General features: G+C 41.0%; 1 protein-coding gene across 4 annotated transcripts; it reads left to right on the top strand.

The window, feature by feature from the left end:
- Window positions 1-681: 681 nt before the first annotated feature.
- Window positions 682-14,957, top strand: LOC138969054 (actin, cytoplasmic-like). Of its 4 annotated transcripts, none has more exons than XM_070341754.1 (8): window positions 682-923; window positions 1,658-1,805; window positions 3,976-4,212; window positions 5,281-5,419; window positions 7,695-7,802; window positions 9,460-9,630; window positions 11,467-11,586; window positions 12,025-14,957. In XM_070341754.1, the coding sequence occupies exons 2-8, from the start codon at window positions 1,683-1,685 to the stop codon at window positions 12,228-12,230; spliced, it is 1,104 nt and encodes a 367-aa protein (XP_070197855.1). In that variant the 5' UTR covers window positions 682-923; window positions 1,658-1,682; the 3' UTR covers window positions 12,231-14,957. The 4 variants fall into 4 exon arrangements, with proteins under 4 accessions (XP_070197855.1, XP_070197854.1, XP_070197852.1 ...); XM_070341753.1 differs by having other exon boundaries at window positions 1,655-1,805; XM_070341751.1 differs by having other exon boundaries at window positions 682-1,214; window positions 1,655-1,805.
- The last annotated feature ends 9,722 nt before the right edge of the window (window positions 14,958-24,679 follow it).

Below are 24,679 nucleotides of genomic sequence, written 5' to 3'. Positions count from 1 at the left end.
AGGGTTGAGCTACGGTAGGGTCACTGCGCATGTCTGGTTTTTTTCTTCGCGGAAACGCTGTTGGGTTGTGTCCAGTCGCGTCCCTTGCAACAAGATGGCGACAAGCGCGTTACGGATTTACTGTTGTGGAGAGTTGATGGACGACGATGATGAACAAGCAGTACTGTTTTATTGTTGATGTGAATGTAATGCCAAAACATCGAACTATCGATTCGAACGTCAATGAAGAAGTGAGCGTGAAAATCGAGCGCAAAACAGCCGGGTAAAAGTTCAGGGCGCTAAAGTACATTTGAGCCGAAATCGCACCCAAACTCCTGTTGACCTCATTTCTTCCCAAAATAAACATCACTGCTAAAATAAAATGCATTAAAACCAAGACAGTATCCAACCCAGTATCCTTAATTTTTGAAAGGCTAAGTGATTTACAACAAATGTCTTCTCACAATCCGTAACTTTGTCAAAAAATATTTGCAGAAGTTTCTCACCTCGCCTTGGCAACCATCTTGGAACTGGAGAGACCATACGCAGGAAGCAAGGTTGAAAGTTGGTTAACCGGTGACGTCACTCCAGTCGTACCGGACCGAGTTTTTGCGACCTCCGGTTCGACTCGAGTCACCTTAGTTGACGCTAAAACTCGCTCACAGTGTGTATGCGTGACTAGATCGAACATACATCGCAAGCGAATATATTTAGCCGGTATTATGAATAGATACGCCCACCATACCCCGGACACATCTCCTTTTCTGGACTGTATTCATGGGATGCATCCATTGAGGTTAGGTTATCGAACAAAGCAGCAGAACAAACTAACGACTCGTGTCAAATCGTGTCGATGTTTCCATGAAAGCAACAACGTCGACTCAAGCAGACGACATTTCAAATGGTGACACGGAGGAGTGGCGGTGTTGTATGTGAGGTGTACGGTAAGTTGTCTGGTAAACCCAGCGAAAAGGTTGAGAGGTAGGGTGTTTGCGAAGGTAGCTGTTTTCTGTCAATAGTTTTGCAGCGGTAAGTGATTCACCGACACCGCTTCCTTTTACGCAGACTTGTATCAAAAGAGTGAAAAGGGTTTGCCTATGTCACTGACGGTGTGAGACGGACAGAGATTGAGAGAGAGAGAGAGAGAGAGAGAGAGAGAGAGAGAGAGAGAGAGAGAGAGAGAGAGAGAGAGAGACGTCAGTTTCACCGGCTTCACTTTCTGTGACAACTGACAGGTAAGCCAGTGTACATGTCAGTGTCACAGTTGTGACTGTAAAGTGTGTGTGTATGTATGTGTGTGTGTGTGTTTGCGTGTGTGTGTGTGTGTCTGTCTGTCTGTGTATGTGTGTGCCTCTGTGTGTGGGGGCCGGTGGGGCGGTGTGGGGTGTGTGTGTGAGGGGGTGGGTGTATGTTTGTGTGTGCCTGTGTGTTTGAGTGTATGTGTGTGTGTGTGTGTCAGTGTGTGCTCGTGTTTGTGTGTGTGTGTTTATGTGTGTGTGTGTGTCTGTGTGTGTGTGTGTGTGTGTGTGTCTGTCTGTCTGCCTGTATAGCTGTCAGTCTAGTTGTCTGTCAGCGTTTGTGTCTTCGTGGAACTTGAACACGCACGTGTGTGTACAAGACACCACAACGAGATGGTGACTTTACACCTGTATATATGTATCTACCAACATAATAGCAGAGAGGGAGGATCATAGTCCAGAACCATGGAAGGGGAGCAGGCACCCGTGGTGATAGACAACGGCAGCGGATTGCTCAAGGCGGGGTATGCTGGCGACGATGCTCCAAGGGTGGTGATCCCAAGCGTCGTGGGCATTCCCAAGAGTGAGGTAAGTGTCAAATTACTAGTGTTACTGATCAGGTAAGCACTGATTATGAATCAGTTAAAAATTACCACTCAGGTCAGTACAAATTTGAAATCAGATAGTTTTTACTCAGGTAAGCACTGATTCGGAATCAGTTACACGTACATTACTCAGGCAAGTATGAATTAGTGATCAGTTTCACATTGCTCAGGTCTGACTGGTCTGCACAAATTAGGAGTCAATGTCATGTTACTCAGGCCATTATGAATCAGGAATCGGTTACAAATTACTCAGGTCAGCACGAATCAGGAATGAGCTACGTATTACTCAGTTCAACACGAATCAAGGATCAGCTACACATTACTCATGTCAGAACTAATCAGGAATCAGTTACAAATTACTCAGGTCAGCACGAATCAGGAATGAGCTACGTATTACTCAGTTCAACACGAATCAAGGATCAGCTACACATTACTCATGTCAGAACTAATCAGCAATCAGTTACAAATTACTCAGGTCAGCACGAATCAGGAATGAGCTACGTATTACCCAGTTCAACACGAATCAAGGATCAGCTACACATTACTCATGTCAGAACTAACCAGGAATCAGTTACAAATTACTCAGGTCAGCACGAATCAGGAATCAGCTACGTATTACTCAGTTCATCACGAATCAAGGATCAGCTACACATTACTCATGTCAAAACTAATCAGGAATCAGTTACAAATTACTTAGGTCAGCACAAATCAGGAATCAGTCACAAAAATGCTCAGGTCAGTGCAGATTAGGAATTGGTTTCACGTAAGTGATGATTTTGGTAACGACGATCGAACGAGCACAAAAACACGAGCTTAGCAAGGACGTGCTTGAACTCACACTCTTACTCGTAATCGACTTTCTATTACAACGTCCTGTTGTTTGTGTTAACATCACACAGTACCCAACTTGTCCTATCTAAAACCAAAGCCAAAGGGTATCTTGTTTTTTCCGTCTTAAAAACTATGACATTACAGCGGAGTCTTCTGTTGTGAGGAAATTCTCTATTTGATTACTTTGTTTCATTTGATCTTATTTTATTGTTTTTGTTTGTTGTTATCTTAATTTTCGAATGTGCTTTTATTGAATTAAAAAAGAAAGATTTTATTTGCTCTTCAGGTCATTTCTAAAAAAAAAACCCACACAAAAAAACAACATCTCCAAGTTCTGAAAGAAAACAAATTGAGCTGACAACAAAGTCAAATAGCTCATCCCAAATTAATATGTAGGTGGTTTTTATATTTAGTCAAGTTTTGACTAAATATTTTAACATCGAGGGGGAATCGAAACGAAGGTCGTGGTGTATGTGCGTGTGTGTGTGCGTGTGTACGTGTGTGCGTGTGTGTGTGTGTGTGTCTGTGTGTGTGTGTAGAGCGATTCAGACTAAACTACTGGACCGATCTTTATGAAATTTGACATGAGAGTTCCTGGGCATGGAATCCCCATACGTTTTTTTCATTTTTTTTTATAAATGTCTTTGATGACGTCATATCCGGCTTTTCGTGAAAGTTGAGGCGGCACTGTCACGCCCTCATTTTTCAACCAAATTGGTTGAAATTTTGGTCAAGTAATCTTCGACGAAGCCCGGACTTCGGTATTGCATTTCAGCTTGGTGGCTTAAAAATTAATTAATGACTTTGGTCATTAAAAATCTGAAAATTGTAAAAAAAAATAAAAATTTATAAAACGATCCACATTTACGTTCATCTTATTTTCCATCATTTGCTGATTCCAAAAACATATAAATATGTTATATTCGGATTAAAAACAAGCTCTGAAAATTAAATATATAAAAATTATTTTCAAAATTAAATTGTCCAAATCAATTTAAAAACACTTTCATCTTATTCCTTGTCGGTTCCTGATTCCAAAAACATATAGATATGATATGTTTGGATTAAAAACACGCTCAGAAAGTTAAAACAAAGAGAGGTACAGAAAAGCGTGCTATCCTTCTTAGCGCAACTACTACCCCGCTCTTCTTGTCAATTTCACTGCCTTTGCCATGAGCGGTGGACTGACGATGCTACGAGTATACGGTCTTGCTGAAAAATGGCATTGCGTTCAGTTTCATTCTGTGAGTTCGACAGCTACTTGACTAAATATTGTATTTTCGCCTTACGCGACTTGTTTTTCCTTACCATGACTGTAACAGAACCACACCGACACGGAGGTTTTGCGGAAATTCTACACCGGTGACGAAGCGATACAGCATCGCGGTGTGCTGTCGCTGCACCACCCTCTGCAGCACGGCAGCGTGACGGACTGGGACAGCATGGAGAAAGTGCTGCATGCAGCGTTTACTGACCTGCGAGTTGACCCCACTGAGGCGCCTGTGCTGATGTCAGAAACACCTTTGAATCCCACTGCTAACAGAGAACAATTGACACAGGTATGAAAATCAAGTTCTTCTTACAGACAGACATCAATATCTATATACGGCTTGTGTGTGTGTGTGTGTGTGTCTGTCTGTCTGTCTGTGTGTTCGCCATGCACGGCCAAAGTTCTCGATGGATCTGCTTCAAATTTGGTGGGCATATTCAGGTAGACCCCGGACACAATCTGGCCGATGAAAATTTTCAACACGTGCTCTCAGCGCGCAGCGCTGAACCGATTTTAGTTTTTATGGTTTTTCTGTACATCCATTCCCAGTAGCTCTTCCTTATCTTCTCCAGTGTTTTGCGCGTTTATCTCCCTTCCTTCGTGTGGCGTCAATCGCGTACGGTGCGCAACTCATCCGGCGAAGCCGGCGTACGGTGCGCCACTCACCCGGCGAAGCCGGTTATTCATCTAGTACAGACATACATACAGACGGACGGACGGACAGACGGACAGACACAGACACAGACACACATATTCTGATTGTTTTTCATCAATATTGAATATCTTTTCGACTTCGTGCCATGGTGGCCAGTGGATTAACTTGATGAGTGATCGATCGATTGATAGATTGATTGATCTATACCTTTAATAATTGATATAAGTATATGCGTATCAATAGATTCATTCTTTCTGTCTGTTACCAACTCATTTGGTCCTAGTGATCGTATCTTACTTATTCAATTAGCCATTCCGTCAATCCGTATCCACTAACGAGATCATTGTAGCCTTGTTAATTTTTTGCATTCAGCCTACTTTTGCTTGGTAAACAGCGAAAAGAACGGCTTCAGTCAATTAGTGATCAGTTTCATATTGCTCAGGTCTGACTGGTCTGCTCAAATTAGGAGTCAATGTCATGTTACTCAGGCCATTATGAATCAGGGATCGGTTACAAATTACTCAGGTCAGTAGGCTACTGATTAGGAATGAGCTACGTATTACTCAGTTCAAGACGAATCAAGGATCAGCTACACATTACTCATGTCAGAACTAATCAGGAATCAGTTACAAATTACTCAGGTCAGCAAAATTAAAAGTGTAAACAATTAACAGATACATAACAACTCTTCCTTTTTTGCAGATGATGTTTGAGAAGTTTGAAGTACCAGCTTTCTTCGTGATGACGTCATCCGTGTTGACAGTGTTTGCGTCAGGACGTCACATGGGCGTCATCCTGGACTGCGGCGATGGCGTCACAAGCGTCGTGCCCATCGAAGGGTGTATGTATTCTGTCCCTCGTTTATTTTCCCCCTTTTAAAACCCACAATTTAAGACTTCCCCCCTTTTAAGACTTTGCTTTTTCAGATTTTCTATTCATAATCTCTGTAAATTCACACCCATTTAAATACTCCCTCCTTTATTGCTCTATTCCAAACAATCCCACGATTCAAAATTTCGGCCACGAACTCCCGATTCCGAAATATCGTAGTTAATTCGTAACAAATTCGTAGTACATTCTTAGGCATCGTAGCTGAATCGTAATCGATTCGTAGGTATTCTTAACTCATTCGGGGATTCGTGGCCAACATTTTGAACAGCTCACAACTTTTGCCACGAATTCCCGATTGCTCAAGAATTGCAAGAACTGACTACGAATATATACGAATCAGTTTAAGAACTTCACGAACTGATTACGGTTTCAACTACGAATCCTAAAATTAATCAATTCGTGGCGATTCGTGGGATTCGTGGTCTGTGTGGAATAGGGCCATTATAAGGTCCGATTACAAAAAAGAATGTTTGCACCATCCTTGAGAGTCTGAGAAAACCCGTTCCCCCCGCGAGTTAGGGGGAAGAATTTACCCGATGCTCCCCTGCATGTCGTAAGAGGCGACTAACGGATTTTGTTTCTCCCTTTACCCTTGTTAAGTGTTTCTTGTATAGAATGTAGTCAATGTTTGTAAATATTTTGGTCAAGCAGTATGTAAGAAATGTTAAGTCCTTTGTACTGGAAACTTGCATTCTCCCAGTAAGGTAATACATTGTACTACGTTGCAAGCCCCTGGAGCAAATTTTTGATTAGTGCTTTTGTGAACAAGAAACAATTAACAAGTGGCTCTATCCCATCCCCCCCACTTCCCCCGTCGCGATATAACCTTGAACGGTTGAAAACGACGTTAAACACCAAATAAAGAAAGAAAGAAAGAGAAAACCCGTGAGGCCAACTGCAGTCTCCCTCCACTGCAAGCTGTACGGAGGAAAGGAAGACCTGGAGAAGACGGCATCATTCGTCTCGCTGTCAGGGCTGACAGTATAACTAGTGTGATCGACAAGAAGAAGAAACAAGTCGCGTAAGGCGAAATTACTACATTAGTCAAGCTGTGGAACTCACAGAATGAAACTGAACGCACTGCATTTTTTCACAATGACCGTAGTCCGCCGCTCGTACAAAAGGCGAGCCTGTTTAGCGCGGTAGCGGTTGCGCTGTGCTGCATAGCACGCTTTTCTGTACCTCTCTTCGCTTTAACTTTCTGAGCGTGTTTTTAATCCAAACATATCATATCTATATGTTTTTGGAATCAGGAACCGACAAGAAATAAGATGAACTTGTTTTTAAATCGATTTCGGAATTTTTATTTTAATCATAATTTTTATATTTTTAATTTTTAGAGCTTGTTTTTAATCCAAATATAACATATTTATGTTTTTGGAATCAGAAAATGATGAAGAATAAGATGAACGTAAATTTAGATCGTTTTATAAAAAAAATAATTTTAATTACAATTTTCGGATTTTTAATGACTTTAATTTAAGCCACCAAGCTGAAATGCAATACCAAAGTCCGGCCTTCGTCGAATATTACTTGGCCAAAAATTCAATCAATTTGATTGAAAAATGAGGGTGTGACAGTGCCGCCTCAACTTTTACAAAATGCCGGATATGACGTCATCAAAGACGTTTATCCAAAAAAATGAAAAACACCTCTGCGGATATCATACCCAGGAACTCTCATGTAAAATTTCATAAAGATCGGTCCAGTAGTTTACTCTGAATCGTTCTACACACACACACACGCACACACACACACACACACACACACACACACACACACACACACACACACACACACACACACACACACACACACACACACACACACGTCTCGATTCCCCCTCTAAATGTAAAAACGGGAGGTTCCACTGTACCCATGACCGGCACGGTTGGCCTAGTGGTAAGGCGATCGGGAGGTCGTGGGTTCGAACCCCGGCCGGGTCATACCTAAGACTTTAAAATTGTCAATCTAGTGGCTGCTCCGCCTGGCGTCTGGCATTATGGGGTTAGTGCTAGGACTGGTTGGTCCGGTGTCAGAATAATGTGACTGGGTGAGACATGAAGCCTGTGCTGCGACTTCTGTCTTGTGTGTGGCGCACGTTATATGTCAAAGCAGCACCGCCCTGATATGGCCCTTCGTGGTCGGCTGGGCGTTAAGCAAACAAACAAACAAACAAACAAACTGTACCCTTGAATTATTGGTATTTTTCCTTTGCCTTGCAGTGTTCGTGCGACCTCACGCCAACCAGCGGGTGAATTACGCGGGCCAGGAGCTGACAGGCCACCTTCAGAGACTGCTCATGGAGAAGGGCTACAGCGTCACTGACACCGGTCAGTACTTGCACGTGCACAAATATACGATATTGATGATAATAGTGGTGAATTATTAATAGCCTTAGGGGCGGAGCGGTTAGCCATATGGGGGGGGAGGGGGGGGTTTACAACCTGGGGTCCAGGGGTCGGTACAGGGACAACGCCCCCCTGAAGCTTTGTTTGTTTGTTTGTTTGTTTGTTTGTTTGTTTGTTTGCTTAACGCCCAGCCGACCACGAAGGGCCATATCAGGGCGGTGCTGCTTTGACATATAACGTGCGCCACACACAAGACAGAAGTCGCAGCACAGGCTTCATGTCTCACCCAGTCACATTATTCTGACACCGGACCAACCAGTCCTGGCATTAACCCCATATTGCCAGACGCCAGGCGGAGCAGCCACTAGATAGTCTTAGGTATGACCCGGCCGGGGTTCGAACCCACGACCTCCCGATCACGGGGCGGACGCCTTACCACTAGGCCAACCGTGCCGGTCCCCCTGCAGCTGAAGCTGAAGAATTGTAGCTATTTTATAAACAATTTGTGGCTTATCCTTGATTTTAAACATGATCAACTGGTGTCAGCAGCCACTCATTATTTCTTTTAAAGTTAGTATTAAATAATGGCAATTTATCTATTTATTGTTTGGGCAATCACAGACAGAAAACAAATCTTTTTTTTATTTATTGACAGCCGGGGCGGGGAGGGGGGGATCCGGAACCCGTGTAACACCCCACCCCCCCCCCCCCCCCCCCCCGAATCCGCCCCTGTGCCCCTTTCTCATCCGAGGTGGCGGCAAAAACAAAAGAGAGACAAAAAGAGTATGTGTATACTGACAACTATCCTGAATTCAGGTCAAAATGAGTTCGGCTAAAGATCGGTCCAGTAGTTTAGTCTGAATCGCTCTACACACACACACGCACAGTCAGACAGACAGACAGACACACACACACACACACATTACGTTTAAGCTTATTTTAATCGTTTGTCCAGTATTTAATTTAATTCTCTATTTTTGTATGAACTCAAATGTTTAGTGTTCTTAGTATTGTCTTGTTAGCCTAAGTTCTATTTAATCAGAGTATGTTTGCGTGTGCTTATACCTAGTGATATTGTAAAGCGCATAGTGCTTTTAGTTATGCGCTATAGAAATCTCCTTAATAAATAAATAAATAAACACATACACCACGACCCTCGTCTCGATTCCGCCTCTATGTTAAAACATTTAGTCAAAACTTCACTAAATGTAATGAATGTTATGTTCTAACTTCCATTCATTAACATGTACCTTTTTTGTTTTGTTGTTTTGAGTTTTACACGTGCAGCTCGAACAATTACATTCTCTTGTTCTTCAAGACTTACATTAGGTTCTTTGACTGTCAAACGCTCATCATCCAAAGCTATTCGGAAACTTTAATGGGGACAGTACACAGTGAGGTCAAGCAGCAACCGACACATATTTTATAAACGGTCGACAATTTATGCTCTTTAACTGACACAAAATGTTGCAACGGTTTCGTTTTAAATGTATACTGTTGAAGTAAAAATTATTCAGACGAATTTCTGAAAGCGGAAGAAATGACCTTCATATATCATGACCTATATATTATGACCTGCATATACCATGACCTACAAATTATGACATGCAATGCACTTTGATTGTCCTTTTCTTCACAGAGTCGGTGCGCTGCATGAAAGAAGAGCTGTGTTACGTTGCGCAGGACTATGGAGTAGAAATGACGTTGGATGACGTAGATAGAAACTACACGCTGCCAGACGGTCAGGTCGTCACCATTGGCAACCAGAGGTTTCGCACACCAGAGGCTCTCTTCCGTCCCTCGTTAATTGGTAAGTGATATGTGTGTGTGAGCGAGCATGTGGGTGTGTATGTGTGTGTGCCCAGCACTGAAGATGCTGTTTACATTTGCCAGTTCTCGTTTATCAAATGAAAGCTACAGTATTAGTATTAGTGTGGTCTTTTGTTCTTCATAGCAGAACCAGCCGAAGCCATAACTGTTTGGTGTGCGAACACTTTATGACATTGTTAGGGAAGAATTTCACATTTTGGTATGATGAAAACAGGCCGAGCTTTCAAAAAGCAAAGACGGCACGGACACGACGTTGGAGAGACAGGCTTAGACTAAGGGTACCTCTCACTTGACCCCTCATGTCCTGGCTTTTACATGGAATAAGAGTATCCTTGAAATTGCACACAATTTGTAAAAAGTTTTAAAAAATGTGTTGAAAAACACTTAATGTCTGAGTAGTTTAACGCGTTTTGATTTACCACACTTAGTATTTCGTCAAAGATATGCTGTGCATTGTATATTCTGAACATATTTGTGTTGTACTATTGCTACATGTTTGATTGCTACCAGCTTGTACTTATAAATACCTGCATAGTATGCATTTTATTTTATGAATAACCAGTGAACTGGATGACTGAGAACAAGTTGAAGCTGAACACTGAGAAGACGGAGGCCCTTCTCGTTGGAACACGACAGAAGATTGCTTCCCTCACTGTGACCGACCTCCAGCTGGATGACGCGACTGTTCCATTCTCCCCTGCTGTCAAGAGCCTTGGCGTCTTTCTTGACTCCACTCTCTCCATGCAGACGCACATCTCCTTCATCATCAAGACATGCTTTTTCCACCTACGACGCATCGCCTCCATCCGTCGCTACATCACCCCTGATGCCTGTGTGAAGCTGGTCGTCTCCCTCATCTTCAGTCGACTGGACTACTGCAACTCCCCTCTGGCTGGCCTCCCCGCCTCATCCATTCATGGCCTACAACGAGTCCAGAACGCTGCTGCCAGGCTGGTGTTGAAGAAGAGGAAGCGAGATCACATCACCCCCCCCCCCCCCTACTTCGCTCCTTGCACTGGCTCCCTGTCAACACCCGAATCTCCTACAAACTGTCCACTCTGGTCTACAAGACAGTGTCTCAACGACTCGGCTCCTGAGTACCTTCAATCCTCCCTGGACCTGTACACCCAGCCCTCCGACCGTCCCCTTCGTTCTGCTGCTGACCCACTCCGCCTTCACATACCTCGCTCGAAACTCGCATCTGCTGGTCAGCGTGCATTCCCCTCCGCGGGCCCCTCCGTCTGGAACTCCCTGCCGCTGGAGCTTCGCCAGAGCCCCTCTCTTGACGCGTTCAAGAGTAGGTTGAAGACTCAGTTCTTCCCGTAGCTGGCTGTGACTTTCATGTTCGACGCGATGTGTTGTGCCCCAAATGACATCCTTGTGTTGTGCTCTGTGAGAGGTGTTTTGTGTGTGCTTAATATTATTTTGTTTGGACCTAGCTATTGATGTGTACATTGTTGTTAAACAGTTGTTTGTTGTATGTTTATTAGGGTCTGCTAGTGTGTGATAGGGTTTATGTCCGTCTGTAGATGTTCTTTTTTTCCTGTTAGTCCTGTGTTGACAGCTCTTCGACAAGCGCTTTGAACTGTACCCACGGGATACGCGCGATATAAGCTTCTTATTGATTGATTGATTACCTCCCATGGATGCGAAAACCTATATGACCGTTTTTCTTTATTTTTCTCTCTGTTAGTTCACCAGTGGCTATGTAACATGTGTTACATAATTGCACCAGTGTAAGGGCTAATTAGTTACAGTGACAACGAAACATGGGAGTACTTTTGGGCAGTAAATTCAAACTTGTTCTCTCCAACAGGCAAGGAGCATGCAGGGATCCACAAGATGGTCTACCAGAGCATCATGCAGTGTGACATAGACGTCAGATCGCTCTTCTACAGCAACATCATTCTCTGTGGTGGCTCCACCATGTTTCCTGGTTAGTATCCTGCGTTATGTCGTTTCGTGTGGTGTGGTGTGGTGTGGTGTCGTGTGGTGTGTCGTGTCGTGTTGTGTTGTGTTGTGCTGTGTGGTTTTGGTGTGGTGTGGAGTGGTGTGGTGTGGTGTGGTGTTGTGTTGTGCTGTGTTGTTGTTAGACAGCTATTCTACAGCAACATCTTTGTCTGTGGTTGCTCCCCCATCTATTGCTGTAAAATGGTAATGACAGAAAAAACACGATGCGATGCTTTGTCTAGAACCTTCGACTAATGATCCCTCGAAGTGGATGTTTTATTATTTAATACAATTTAAATGTAACAATATCAGTTTACTGGCAGCAGTGATCAATTAAAGACGTGCTTCGTCGACGGAGTACAATACTTTTTTTGGGGTCTGCATTCTTTTTCAAATGTTATCGTCCATTCTCTGCACACGACAGGTCTGGGTGACCGCCTGAAGAAAGAGATGTACACCCTGGCCCCGCCCACCATGAAAATAGGCGTGGTTGAGCCCCCGGAGCGCAAATACACCGTGTGGATTGGTGGATCCATCGTAGCCTCCCTCTCTACCTTTGAGAAGCAGTGGATCAGCAAGCAGGAGTATGAGGAAGAAGGACCCTCCATTGTGCACAAGAAATGTTCATAAGTTCCCAGCTGACACTTGCAAGTTGTACTGCCAAAATGCCAGAGGAGAGATATGAAGGAGAAGGTCCCTCTATTGTGCACAAACAATGATCATGAATTCCTGACACTTGTATAATTATTGTACTGCCAAAATGCCAGAGGAGAGTTACGCGGAAGGAGATGGTCCCTCTACTGTGGACAAACAATGATCATGAATTCCTGACACGTGCAAGTTGTACTGCCAAAATGCCAGAGGAGAGTTACGAAGGAGAAGGTCCCTCTATTGTGCACAAACAATGATCATGAATTCCTGACACTTGTATATTGTACTGCCAAAATGTCAGAGGAGAGCTACGAAGGAAAAGGTCCCTCTATTGTGGACAAACAATGATCATGAATTCCTGACACTGCAAGTTGTACTGCCAAAATACCAGAGGAGAGTTATGAAGGAGAAGGTCCCTCTATTGTGGCCAAACAATGATAATAAATTCCTGACACTTGTATATATTGTACAGCCAAGCGGCCAGGGGAAAGTTATGAGAAGCAGAGGTCTACCACTGAACACAAGAAATGTTCATGAATCTATGAAACTTACAACGGTACTTCTGAAATAACAGGGGAAAGTTATGAGAAGCAGAGGTTCATCACCAAACACAAGAAATGTTCGTCAGTTCCTGATGCTTTCAAAAGTTACTGCCAAAATGCCAAGGAAAAGGGACGAGGGAGAAGGGCCCTCTATTGTGCACAAGAAATATTTGTAAGCTCCTGACACTTGCAAACTGTACTGCGAAAATGCCTGGGGGGAAGTAACCAGGAGCAGGGGTCTACCATGGTACGCAATACAATAATGTTCTTTAATATCCGAAATGTTGCAAACTCTACTGCCAAAATAGAAGGAGAGTTTGACCAGGAAAAAGGTCCACCAAAGGAACGTTAGAAATGTTCATAATTTCCTGACACTTGCAAACTGACGCGTTAAAATTTAAAAGCGTCTTCTTGTGGAATAAACTGGTGCATAAAAACGTCCCGGTGTCATAGAAACAAATGCGTGACAAGCGTACTGGTGTGATAGCAACTGATGCGTGAACAGCATCTTGGTTTGATAGAAACAAAAGTGTGATGAGCGTCCTGGTGTGATAGAAAACGATGATCCAAAAGCACGTGTGACTAAAATTGATATGTAAAAAAATTTCTTCTTCGGACAGCTGGTGTGCGTTCTCTGCTCTTCCTTTTTTTTCTGTGACTTCAAGACTGATGTAAAGGGTGAACACGTTTTCGACCCTGACCTACACGAAAGTTATTGGCAAAACGGAGAATCGACGAATAGGGTGAAAGAATCTGAAATGTGTAAAATATCTTGTGATGTGAAACAAATTATGCTTGAATCTTCTTGATGCTACAGTTATCAATGTTTAGAAACATCTTGGTATAAAAAGCATCGTGCGGTGTGAGGAAATTATGCTTGCAAAAACATTCTTGTTGATACATTTAATAATGTTTGGAAACATCTTGGTGTCAAGAAACAAAATCGTGACAAAACTTGTGACAACTTTTGGTGAAACCGTTACAGTGGAACCCCCCTTTTAAGACCTGCGAACATCTGAGAATATTATAAGGAAGGAGGCTTAAGATGTGGGTAAAAGAAGCTATGAAAATAAAGTAGATGTGTACTGCCGGGCAGTACATACCCCAAGCGAAGTCGTCCATCTGTGTGTACATGACTCTCTCTCTCTCTCTCTCTCTCTCTCTCTGTCTTAAAATGTGTCATCGATGACGTGTTTTCATACTTGCTAATGCGGCAGGCTAATCATGACGTCAAATTGAAACTTCTTGAAGTCTCTCAGAAAGGGACATGAAAACCATGTGGTAGGGAGGCCCACTGTCCTAAGCGTGAATAGTGCACAGAAGGCATTTTTTAGAGTGCTGTAAACAGCTTCAAAATTAAGCAATGTTCTTATAGTTCAGGTTTGAAATGTAAAAGTACTTATAGAATTGCTGTGCAAAATTTGAAGCCTGTTAGAATTATACATTTGGAGGTATTGGACTGTAAAGTCAGGCAAATATGCGATTTTTTCACAACTGGGAAGTTCTGTACAGGGCGACAAATTAAAAAAAGCAAAAAGAAATGACCTTTTCGGTTTTATTTTATAAAACAGATTGCAGCAACCACAAATGTATCACAGTTGAACCAATAAATGCAATAAAAAGGGTTTTATAGCCGATTGCAATTTTAGGCTATATTGACGTCATCACACGAAATTTAAAAAACGCGAACAAGCAAATCTTCAGTGGTTTTACAGGTAAATATGTCATACGATATATCAAATTGAAGATCTCTTTGTGTACAATCTAGCTGTCATACTTTTGATGCTGTATAATCAAAACTTTACAACTTAAGCTTGAAAATCAATATTTTCAAAAATAATAAATTTAAAATAAAAACTATAAAATGTATTAATGTTCCGCAATGTCAATCTTTAAAAACATTTGTAACCTCACATTTTAGCATATTTCCACACATTGAATGATAATAATTTTACTTCCAAACAAGAAAACACTAACTACAGCACAAGTTTGCAGTTATGCGTTATATTTTAATCTGCCTGACTGAAAATGTGTGCGTTTCTTCCTTAACCTGTATATCCGCGATTATATAGCAAATTATGTGTATGTAAGTGTGTATATATCCATGTATGCAGGTATGTATGTGTGTATGTATGTATGTATGTATGCTTATGTGTGTATGTGAATATCTCTCTCTCTCTCTCTCTCTCTCTCTCTCTCTCTCTCTCTCTCTTTCTGTCTCTCTCTCTCTCTCTCTCTCTCTCTCTCTCTCTCTCTCTCTCTCTCTCTGTGTCTCATACACCCCCACACACACAATATCTGTTATCCTTGTTGCGGTGCAATTAAGGTTAGGTATCCAGCATGACAAAATCCCCAGCAATGCAATAATGACACAAACAACAGATTTTCAACAAAAAAACTTTCACAGCAAAACAGAAATTGTCTAATCAATGAAATGTAACAAATACAATTGCAGAACAGAACAAAGAAACATTTAAAATATAACATCAGGTATTTAGCGCCAAAAAGTCAGATCATTAGTTATGAGAAGCAATTAAGAACAATAAACAATTCAGCGCCATAAAAGTCATTTGAAGTCATCAGTCACACTTTACTGAATTTCAAAAATCGTCGGGAAATGAATTCAGCATTATAACAATACCATCAATAAACACACAAGCATGAAGATGAAACAGAACAGACCGAAATTGTAGCACAGAATTGAATTCTGCAAACATATCGCGATCAAAGAAGAACACCAGGTGACTAAGTGTATTAAAGCTATCGTTAAACAGACATTACACATTCAATGAGATGTACCTACAGATCAGGTAATTCGTGCTACAAAACCCAGTGCGGATCATAGTCTAAAAGACATCGAGATATTACTAAATTATACAGTACTTCAGCGCCATACTTCTCTTCTTCTTCTTCTGCGTTCATGGGCTAAAACTCCCACGTTCACTCATGTTTTTGCACTGGTGGGTTTTTACGTGTATGGCCGTTTTTACCCCGCCATTTAGGCAGCCATACGCCGCTTTCGGAGGAAGCATGCTGGATATGTTCGTGTTCCTATAACCCACCGAACTTCTGACATGGATTACAGGATCTTTTCCGTGCGCACTTAGTCTTGTGCTTGCGTGTACAATCCCCGGCAAAAGAAACGCAACGCATTCGCGCCCATTGTTCCGAGTGATTTTTCGTCATTTTCAAATTGTCGTAAAATGTGAACCAGATAAGATAAATCAAAACGAAAAACAGATTCGTAGAGGATATTTTACTGGCTCTACGACAAATGCATAGTATTTAATCGTTTTTATCTTTTACTTGTTCATAAATTGTGTTATACAGGGTAGGGGTCAAGCGAGTCGTGATTGCAGGCAAACGTGTCTCTTCAACATGCTACACAAATCGTAAAAATGAATTTTTTTTTTTAACAAGGTAAAGACATTTTTGGAGGAAATTCATTTCTCAACAACACAATTTAATTAGAATTATTCGCCAAAGCGTTTAAGACTAAAATTTTTTTTAGCAAAGATCACTTAGACATTTGGCCACAAATAGCACCTGTTTTTCAAAGAAATCATCACGTCGATTCCGTGCGAATGAGCTTTTGCCAAACAACCCTTTGTAACACTGTCAAAGTGATCTTTGATAATATTTTGAAGTCTTAAACAATAAGCCATTAGCAGGTCTGCACATAAGTTGACCTGGGAGATGGAAAACATCTCCACACTTAACCCACCAGGCGGCCGCGACCGGGATTCGAACCCTCGACCTTCCGATTTAAGGTTGAAACGCTATCTTTTGTTGGAGTAACCCAAGATGCACGCTTGACTTGGAAGAAGCCACATATTGCAGCCACAGAGGCAACAGCGATTAACAAATTCGCACTAACGGAATGAGAGCGAAGACATATGTGTCTATGTGCACGTGTGTCTGTCTGTATTCATGTGTGTGTGTATGTTTGTGTTCGTGTGTGCGTGAGTATGTATGCATGTGTGTATGTGTCTCTCTGTCTTTGTGATTCTGGATCAAAATGTATGTGTTTGAGTTTGTGTGTGTGTGTGTTTGTGTGTGTGTGTGTGTTTTGTGAGAGAACGTTTTACCGAGAATTTACTTTGCAAAGCGAGTATCTACAGCTAGGGCTTCTGTGTGCTGATCGGTCCTGTGAAGCAATCCATGTTGCAGTGAGGTAGCTACGTGTTTTGTCCACGTGTTTTAAACCGGAATTTCATTGTCCCCCAACAAACCTTCTCCTTGGGTCTGTTAATTTTGCTGGGTCACGGGGTCCTGCGTGTCGTGAATAGCCTGTTTCTGATAATAATACTTGTGGCGAAGGCGAGTCATATGTAAGCAAAATTGCTGTTCTTGTTAGATCTGTTCACTATAACTGATGGATCTATTCAAGGCCGCGTCGCGGAGAAAAAAAATCATTACCACAGCTGGAAGGCTCGGTTATTCTTTTTAAAGATGTTGCTAATTGGTTGATCTAACTTTGGTGGGGAGTTGACAAACCTAAAATTATAACATATTTTCCTGTGACATTTCACGGCATGCCTTGATTCAGCCTTCGGCGGTGAAACAGTTGAAAAGCGTTTTAATTTAATCATAATCGCTAGGCGAAGTCCAACAAATCTACATCAGGATGAGAACAGACTTCTGGATAGATCTTTTGCAGAGATCTTTCACTACACAATATATTTTCTGTTTAAAATAAGTTTTCTTTGCGAGCTCGTGGAAAATAGGCGATAATTTCGAATTTCGGCTTGTCGCGACGTCAAGTTTTTCACTGTGCATACTCTGATACCGGTGCGTCCCGCTACTGAACACTGCGTAACTGATTCAGCTTTTGTATGACTGCGAGAGTTGATCAGCTTTGTGTTTTTTCACTTCAATCGCTTGTCAAGGTCAAGCCAAAGCACATACTGATGAGAACAAATGTACTAAACTTACTGGTAGATCTATCTCTTGAGATCACTGAGAAGAAAGATCGAGCGACTTCCTAAAACGCATGTGTTTAAAAGAAAACACTGTGTTCAGAATAAACCCTTTCAACGACGTAATGATATATTTTGTAAGTTGCTCCTTTGAACATATAATAACAGAAAGTTGATTGTATCGCACGCAAAATTTCATGAATCTGGTTAGCATATCTTTCCTTTGCGAATCTTTGGAACTGGGGCGATAATTTGGAGTGTTTCAGCTTGCCGCGACGTCATGCAAATAGTTGTATCACTCTGTAAATGACTAGATTCAGCCTTCGGCGGCGCAGCCGTTGGATAATCGCTTCACTTCAATCGATTGGCCCGGTCAAAGTATAGCCCGTATTGATGAGAAATGATGTTCTTCTTGTAGATTAGCCTTTTAAGATTACTGAGAGAAATGGGCGATTTCCAAAAACGCCTGTGTCAAAACAAAAACACTGTGTTCAGAATCAACTATATTCACAACATGTTAATAGTAATTATGAGTCGCTCAGCGGAATACATAATTACAAAGGATTGATCTGATGGTATGCAAAATGTCAGTAAACTGCATCTAATACTTTTTCCTTGCGAGATCTCAGAACATACGCGATTCGGCCTTGGACGGCACAAAAGTTGAAATATTGCTTCACTTCAATCGGTTGGCCCGGTTAAAGTATTGCACACATTGATTAGATAAGACATTGTCCTGGTAGATTGGCCTTTTAACATAATTGACAGGAATGGGCGATTTCCAGAAACATCTGTGTAAAAAGTAAAACACTGTGTTCAGAACCCACCCTTTTTCAAGACGTTAATAAAATGTTGATAAGTCGCTCTTTCACATACATCATAACAAAGGGTTGATCTTATGCCACACTAAATTTCAGTATTGTACTTTAAATAGTTTTTCTTCGCGCGCTCTTGGAACTTGGGTGACGATTTCGAGTGTTTCGCTTGCCGCGACGTCAAATAGCTTTTTCCCTGTACACCGCGTTTGCGGCTAAGTCCGAAGCGGGAGATAGCGTTTTGGGGCAAGTTCGGGACTTGTTTTACTCATGAACCAAAAACAGCACGTTCACATACCAACAATCATTCAAAAGAACAACAACTGGAGAAACCCTTGCAAGTAGTTTGACGTTTTTAAATATTTATTTAGCCTTTTAAATCTTCAGAGAAAAGTAAAAAAAAAATCACGGCTGTGGCCGCCATTTTGGATTTTCTCTGTGGGCCTCCCTACATGTGGGGGTTACTGGTTTGGGCTGAAAAAAACCCAACTCCACCTAAAATTCAAGCGCCTATGGGGCTGAATTATGCAGCATAAATTGTGAAACATCAGGATATCTCACACTTTCAATTCTGCCATCATGTCAAATCTGACAACAAACCTACCCACAAAATGTCATAAATATCGGTGTAGAATTGAGACTTAACGGTTTTTAACTGCCAAAAATAAGTTTTTTTGACTGGAATAGTTTGTCTTGAAATTCAGTTTGGGACAACGGACCCACCCACTAAATTTCATAAAGATAGGTGAAAATTTAAATGTAACGGTTTTTAACTGCCAAAATTATGTTTTTCTTCTGGAAAAGTATGGAGTGAAAATCAGTTGGGGACAACGAACCTACCCACAAAATTTCATAAATATCGATGAAGAATTGAGATTTAACGGTTTTTAACTGCCAAAAATAAGGTTTTTTGTCTGGAAAAGTATGTCTTAAAATTCAGTTTGGGACAACGGACCCACCCACTAAATTTCATAAAGATAGGTGAAGAATTGAAATTTAACGTTTTTTAACTGCCAAAATTATGTCTTTCTTCTGGAAAAGTATAGAGTGAAAATCAGTTGGGGACAACGAACCTACCCACAAAATTTCATAAATATCGGTGAAGAATTGAAATTTAACGGTTTTTAACTGCCAAAATTATGTTTTTCTTCTGGAAAAGTATGGAGTGAAAATAAGTTGGGGACAACAAACCTACCTTTAAAATTTCATAAGAATCAGTGAAGAAATAGGATTTAACGATTTTTTAACGGCCTTTAAATCATTGGTGATGTCATCATAACCCAGTCGTTGTAGTTGTCGTCGTAGTTGTTGGTGTTGTTGTTGTCATGTTCGTTGTCGTGATTGTTGTTGTTCTCGTGTTGTTGTTTTTGTTGTTGTTGTTGTTGTTGTTGTTGTTGTTGTTGTTGTTGTTGTCGTCGTCGTCGATGTCATTTGTTGTTGTTGTTGTTATCGTCGTCGTCGTCGTCATCGTCGTCGTTGTCAGAGGTTATTTCTAAAGATTTCATTGATAGTCTTTGTTCTCGTCACCAAGACTTGCTAAGAACAAGCTTGGAACAGCAAGAGTTCCAAGAACAAGATTAGAACAACTCATTACATCATTACCAGTACGTCATTTGTATTTAGAACACACTTTAGAAAAAAACTCTTCAGCTACAAACCAGTCACCCTCACATGTCCGAGGTGTTTGTCTAAACCACTTACTGAAATGTTTTGAGGTTTAATGACCATACACATGTTGAACCGGTGAGTGTCTTCCGCTGCTTAATTCGCAAATAACTATTTTATTAAAGTCCGCTTGAAACGCTCAAAGATGAAATTCCATGTTAAAAAGTGACAAAAGTTTCACATTTTCCCGTTGTAACAGCTTCCGATGATATTATATGAAAATTCTGATCCTCTGAGAGGATTCCCCGAAACAAAATCAGTTTGTACGCCTAATTTTAATAGAATTGTCCAAACAGTGTCGCTAATATTGTGCTAAAAGATGAATTCTAGAACAATGTCCAGACAGACACCACTTGGCAAAAAAATTTTCAGTGCTGGGAGATGAAAAAAAAAACTACCTCGCTACGCGCGGGCTCCGCCCGCGCTCCGCTTGGATAATAACAAGCACCCTGACGGTAAGATGAAAGGGGGGGGGGGGGGGGGGGGTTAAAGAGGGGACGACCATAAATGCAACTATTGAACACATTTTGTAAAAAAAAGTATTCACAGCATAAACTGGCGTACGCATAATAAACATAACATAACATTAAGTAGATGTGTACTGCCGGGCAGTACATACCCCAAGCGAAGTCGTCCATCTGTGTGTACATGATTCTCTCTCTCTCTCTCTCTCTCTCTCTCTCTCTCTCTCTCTCTCTCTCTCTCTCTCTCTCTCTCTGTCTTAAAATGTGTCATCGATGACGTGTTTTCATACTTGCTAATGCGGCAGGCTAATCATGACGTCAAATTGAAACTTCTTGAAGTCTCTCAGAAAGGGACATGAAAACCATGTGGAGGTTACTGGTTTGGGCTGAAAAAAAACCCCAACTCCACCTAAAATTCAAGCGCCTATGGGGCTGAATTATGCAGCATAAATTGTGAAACATCAGGATATCTCACACTTTCAATTCTGCCATCATGTCAAATCTGACAACAAACCTACCCACAAAATGTCATAAATATCGGTGTAGAATTGAGACTTAACGGTTTTTAACTGCCAAAAATAAGTTTTTTTGACTGGAATAGTTTGTCTTGAAATTCAGTTTGGGACAACGGACCCACCCACTAAATTTCATAAAGATAGGTGAAAATTTAAATGTAACGGTTTTTAACTGCCAAAATTATGTTTTTCTTCTGGAAAAGTATGGAGTGAAAATCAGTTGGGGTAGGTTCTACCCACAAAATTTCATAAATATCGATGATGAATTGAGATTTAACGGTTTTTAACTGCCAAAAATAAGGTTTTTTGTCTGGAAAAGTATGTCTTAAAATTCAGTTTGGGACAACGGACCCACCCACTAAATTTCATAAAGATAGGTGAAGAATTGAAATTTAACGTTTTTTAACTGCCAAAATTATGTCTTTCTTCTGGAAAAGTATAGAGTGAAAATCAGTTGGGGACAACGAACCTACCCACAAAATTTCATAAATATCGGTGAAGAATTGAAATTTAACGGTTTTTAACTGCCAAAATTATGTTTTTCTTCTGGAAAAGTATGGAGTGAAAATAAGTTGGGGACAACAAACCTACCTTTAAAATTTCATAAGAATCAGTGAAGAAATAGGATTTAACGATTTTTTAACGGCCTTTAAATCATTGGTGATGTCATCATAACCCAGTCGTTGTAGTTGTCGTCGTAGTTGTTGGTGTTGTTGTTGTCATGTTCGTTGTCGTGATTGTTGTTGTTCTCGTGTTGTTGTTTTTTGTTGTTGTTGTTGTTGTTGTTGTTGTTGTTGTCGTCGTCGTCGATGTCATTTGTTGTTGTTGTTGTTATCGTCGTCGTCGTCGTCATCGTCGTCGTTGTCAGAGGTTATTTCTAAAGATTTCATTGATAGTCTTTGTTCTCGTCACCAAGACTTGCTAAGAACAAGCTTGGAACAGCAAGAGTTCCAAGAACAAGATTAGAACAACTCATTACATCATTACCAGTACGTCATTTGTATTTAGAACACACTTTAGAAAAAAACTCTTCAGCTACAAACCAGTCACCCTCACATGTCCGAGGTGTTTGTCTAAACCACTTACTGAAATGTTTTGAGGTTTAATGACCATACACATGTTGAACCGGTGAGTGTCTTCCGCTGCTTAATTCGCAAATAACTATTTTATTAAAGTCCGCTTGAAACGCTCAAAGATGAAATTCCATGTTAAAAAGTGACAAAAGTTTCACATTTTCCCGTTGTAACAGCTTCCGATGATATTATATGAAAATTCTGATCCTCTGAGAGGATTCCCCGAAACAAAATCAGTTTGTACGCCTAATTTTAATAGAATTGTCCAAACAGTGTCGCTAATATTGTGCTAAAAGATGAATTCTAGAACAATGTCCAGACAGACACCACTTGGCAAAAAAATTTTCAGTGCTGGGAGATGAAAAAAAAAACTACCTCGCTACGCGCGGGCTCCGCCCGCGCTCCGCTTGGATAATAACAAGCACCCTGACAGTAAGATTAATAGGACGACCATATGCAACTATTGAACACATTTTGCAGATAAACTGCGCTAGCCCCCCAACGCATAATAAACATATCATATCATTAAGTAGATGTGTACTGCCGGGCAGTACATACCCCAAGCGAAGTCGTCCATCTGTGTGTACATGATTCTCTCTCTCTCTCTCTCTCTCTCTCTCTCTCTCTCTCTCTCTCTCTCTCTCTCTCTCTCTCTCTCTCTCTCTCTGTCTTAAAATGTGTCATCGATGACGTGTTTTCATACTTGCTAATGCGGCAGGCTAATCATGACGTCAAATTGAAACTTCTTGAAGTCTCTCAGAAAGGGACATGAAAACCATGTGGGGGTTACTGGTTTGGGCTGAAAAAAAACCCCAACTCCACCTAAAATTCAAGCGCCTATGGGGCTGAATTATGCAGCATAAATTGTGAAACATCAGGATATCTCACACTTTCAATTCTGCCATCATGTCAAATCTGACAACAAACCTACCCACAAAATGTCATAAATATCGGTGTAGAATTGAGACTTAACGGTTTTTAACTGCCAAAAATAAGTTTTTTTGACTGGAATAGTTTGTCTTGAAATTCAGTTTGGGACAACGGACCCACCCACTAAATTTCATAAAGATAGGTGAAAATTTAAATGTAACGGTTTTTAACTGCCAAAATTATGTTTTTCTTCTGGAAAAGTATGGAGTGAAAATCAGTTGGGGTAGGTTCTACCCACAAAATTTCATAAATATCGATGAAGAATTGAGATTTAACGGTTTTTAACTGCCAAAAATAAGGTTTTTTGTCTGGAAAAGTATGTCTTAAAATTCAGTTTGGGACAACGGACCCACCCACTAAATTTCATAAAGATAGGTGAAGAATTGAAATTTAACGTTTTTTAACTGCCAAAATTATGTCTTTCTTCTGGAAAAGTATAGAGTGAAAATCAGTTGGGGACAACGAACCTACCCACAAAATTTCATAAATATCGGTGAAGAATTGAAATTTAACGGTTTTTAACTGCCAAAATTATGTTTTTCTTCTGGAAAAGTATGGAGTGAAAATAAGTTGGGGACAACAAACCTACCTTTAAAATTTCATAAGAATCAGTGAAGAAATAGGATTTAACGATTTTTTAACGGCCTTTAAATCATTGGTGATGTCATCATAACCCAGTCGTTGTAGTTGTCGTCGTAGTTGTTGGTGTTGTTGTTGTCATGTTCGTTGTCGTGATTGTTGTTGTTCTCGTGTTGTTGTTTTTGTTGTTGTTGTTGTTGTTGTTGTTGTTGTTGTTGTTGTTGTTGTTGTTGTTGTCGTCGTCGTCGATGTCATTTGTTGTTGTTGTTGTTATCGTCGTCGTCGTCGTCATCGTCGTCGTTGTCAGAGGTTATTTCTAAAGATTTCATTGATAGTCTTTGTTCTCGTCACCAAGACTTGCTAAGAACAAGCTTGGAACAGCAAGAGTTCCAAGAACAAGATTAGAACAACTCATTACATCATTACCAGTACGTCATTTGTATTTAGAACACACTTTAGAAAAAAACTCTTCAGCTACAAACCAGTCACCCTCACATGTCCGAGGTGTTTGTCTAAACCACTTACTGAAATGTTTTGAGGTTTAATGACCATACACATGTTGAACCGGTGAGTGTCTTCCGCTGCTTAATTCGCAAATAACTATTTTATTAAAGTCCGCTTGAAACGCTCAAAGATGAAATTCCATGTTAAAAAGTGACAAAAGTTTCACATTTTCCCGTTGTAACAGCTTCCGATGATATTATATGAAAATTCTGATCCTCTGAGAGGATTCCCCGAAACAAAATCAGTTTGTACGCCTAATTTTAATAGAATTGTCCAAACAGTGTCGCTAATATTGTGCTAAAAGATGAATTCTAGAACAATGTCCAGACAGACACCACTTGGCAAAAAAATTTTCAGTGCTGGGAGATGAAAAAAAAAAACTACCTCGCTACGCGCGGGCTCCGCCCGCGCTCCGCTTGGAT

This window comes from Littorina saxatilis, linkage group LG6 (genome assembly GCF_037325665.1).
Source record: "Littorina saxatilis isolate snail1 linkage group LG6, US_GU_Lsax_2.0, whole genome shotgun sequence".
In the NCBI taxonomy this organism is placed as follows: Eukaryota; Metazoa; Mollusca; class Gastropoda; order Littorinimorpha; family Littorinidae; genus Littorina; species Littorina saxatilis.
The sequence above is the reverse complement of the archived record's forward strand: the minus strand, read 5'-3'. Positions and strand labels throughout refer to the sequence as shown.

Bases quoted from the DNA above. Each gene is read 5' to 3' on its own strand.
- LOC138969054 (XM_070341754.1), top strand. From the start codon at position 1,683: ATGGAAGGGGAGCAGGCACCCGTGGTGATAGACAACGGCAGCGGATTG. The intron at 9,631-11,466 runs GTAAGTGATATG...TCTCTCCAACAG, and splicing joins CTTCCGTCCCTCGTTAATTG to GCAAGGAGCATGCAGGGATC. The intron at 11,587-12,024 runs GTTAGTATCCTG...TGCACACGACAG, and splicing joins TGGCTCCACCATGTTTCCTG to GTCTGGGTGACCGCCTGAAG.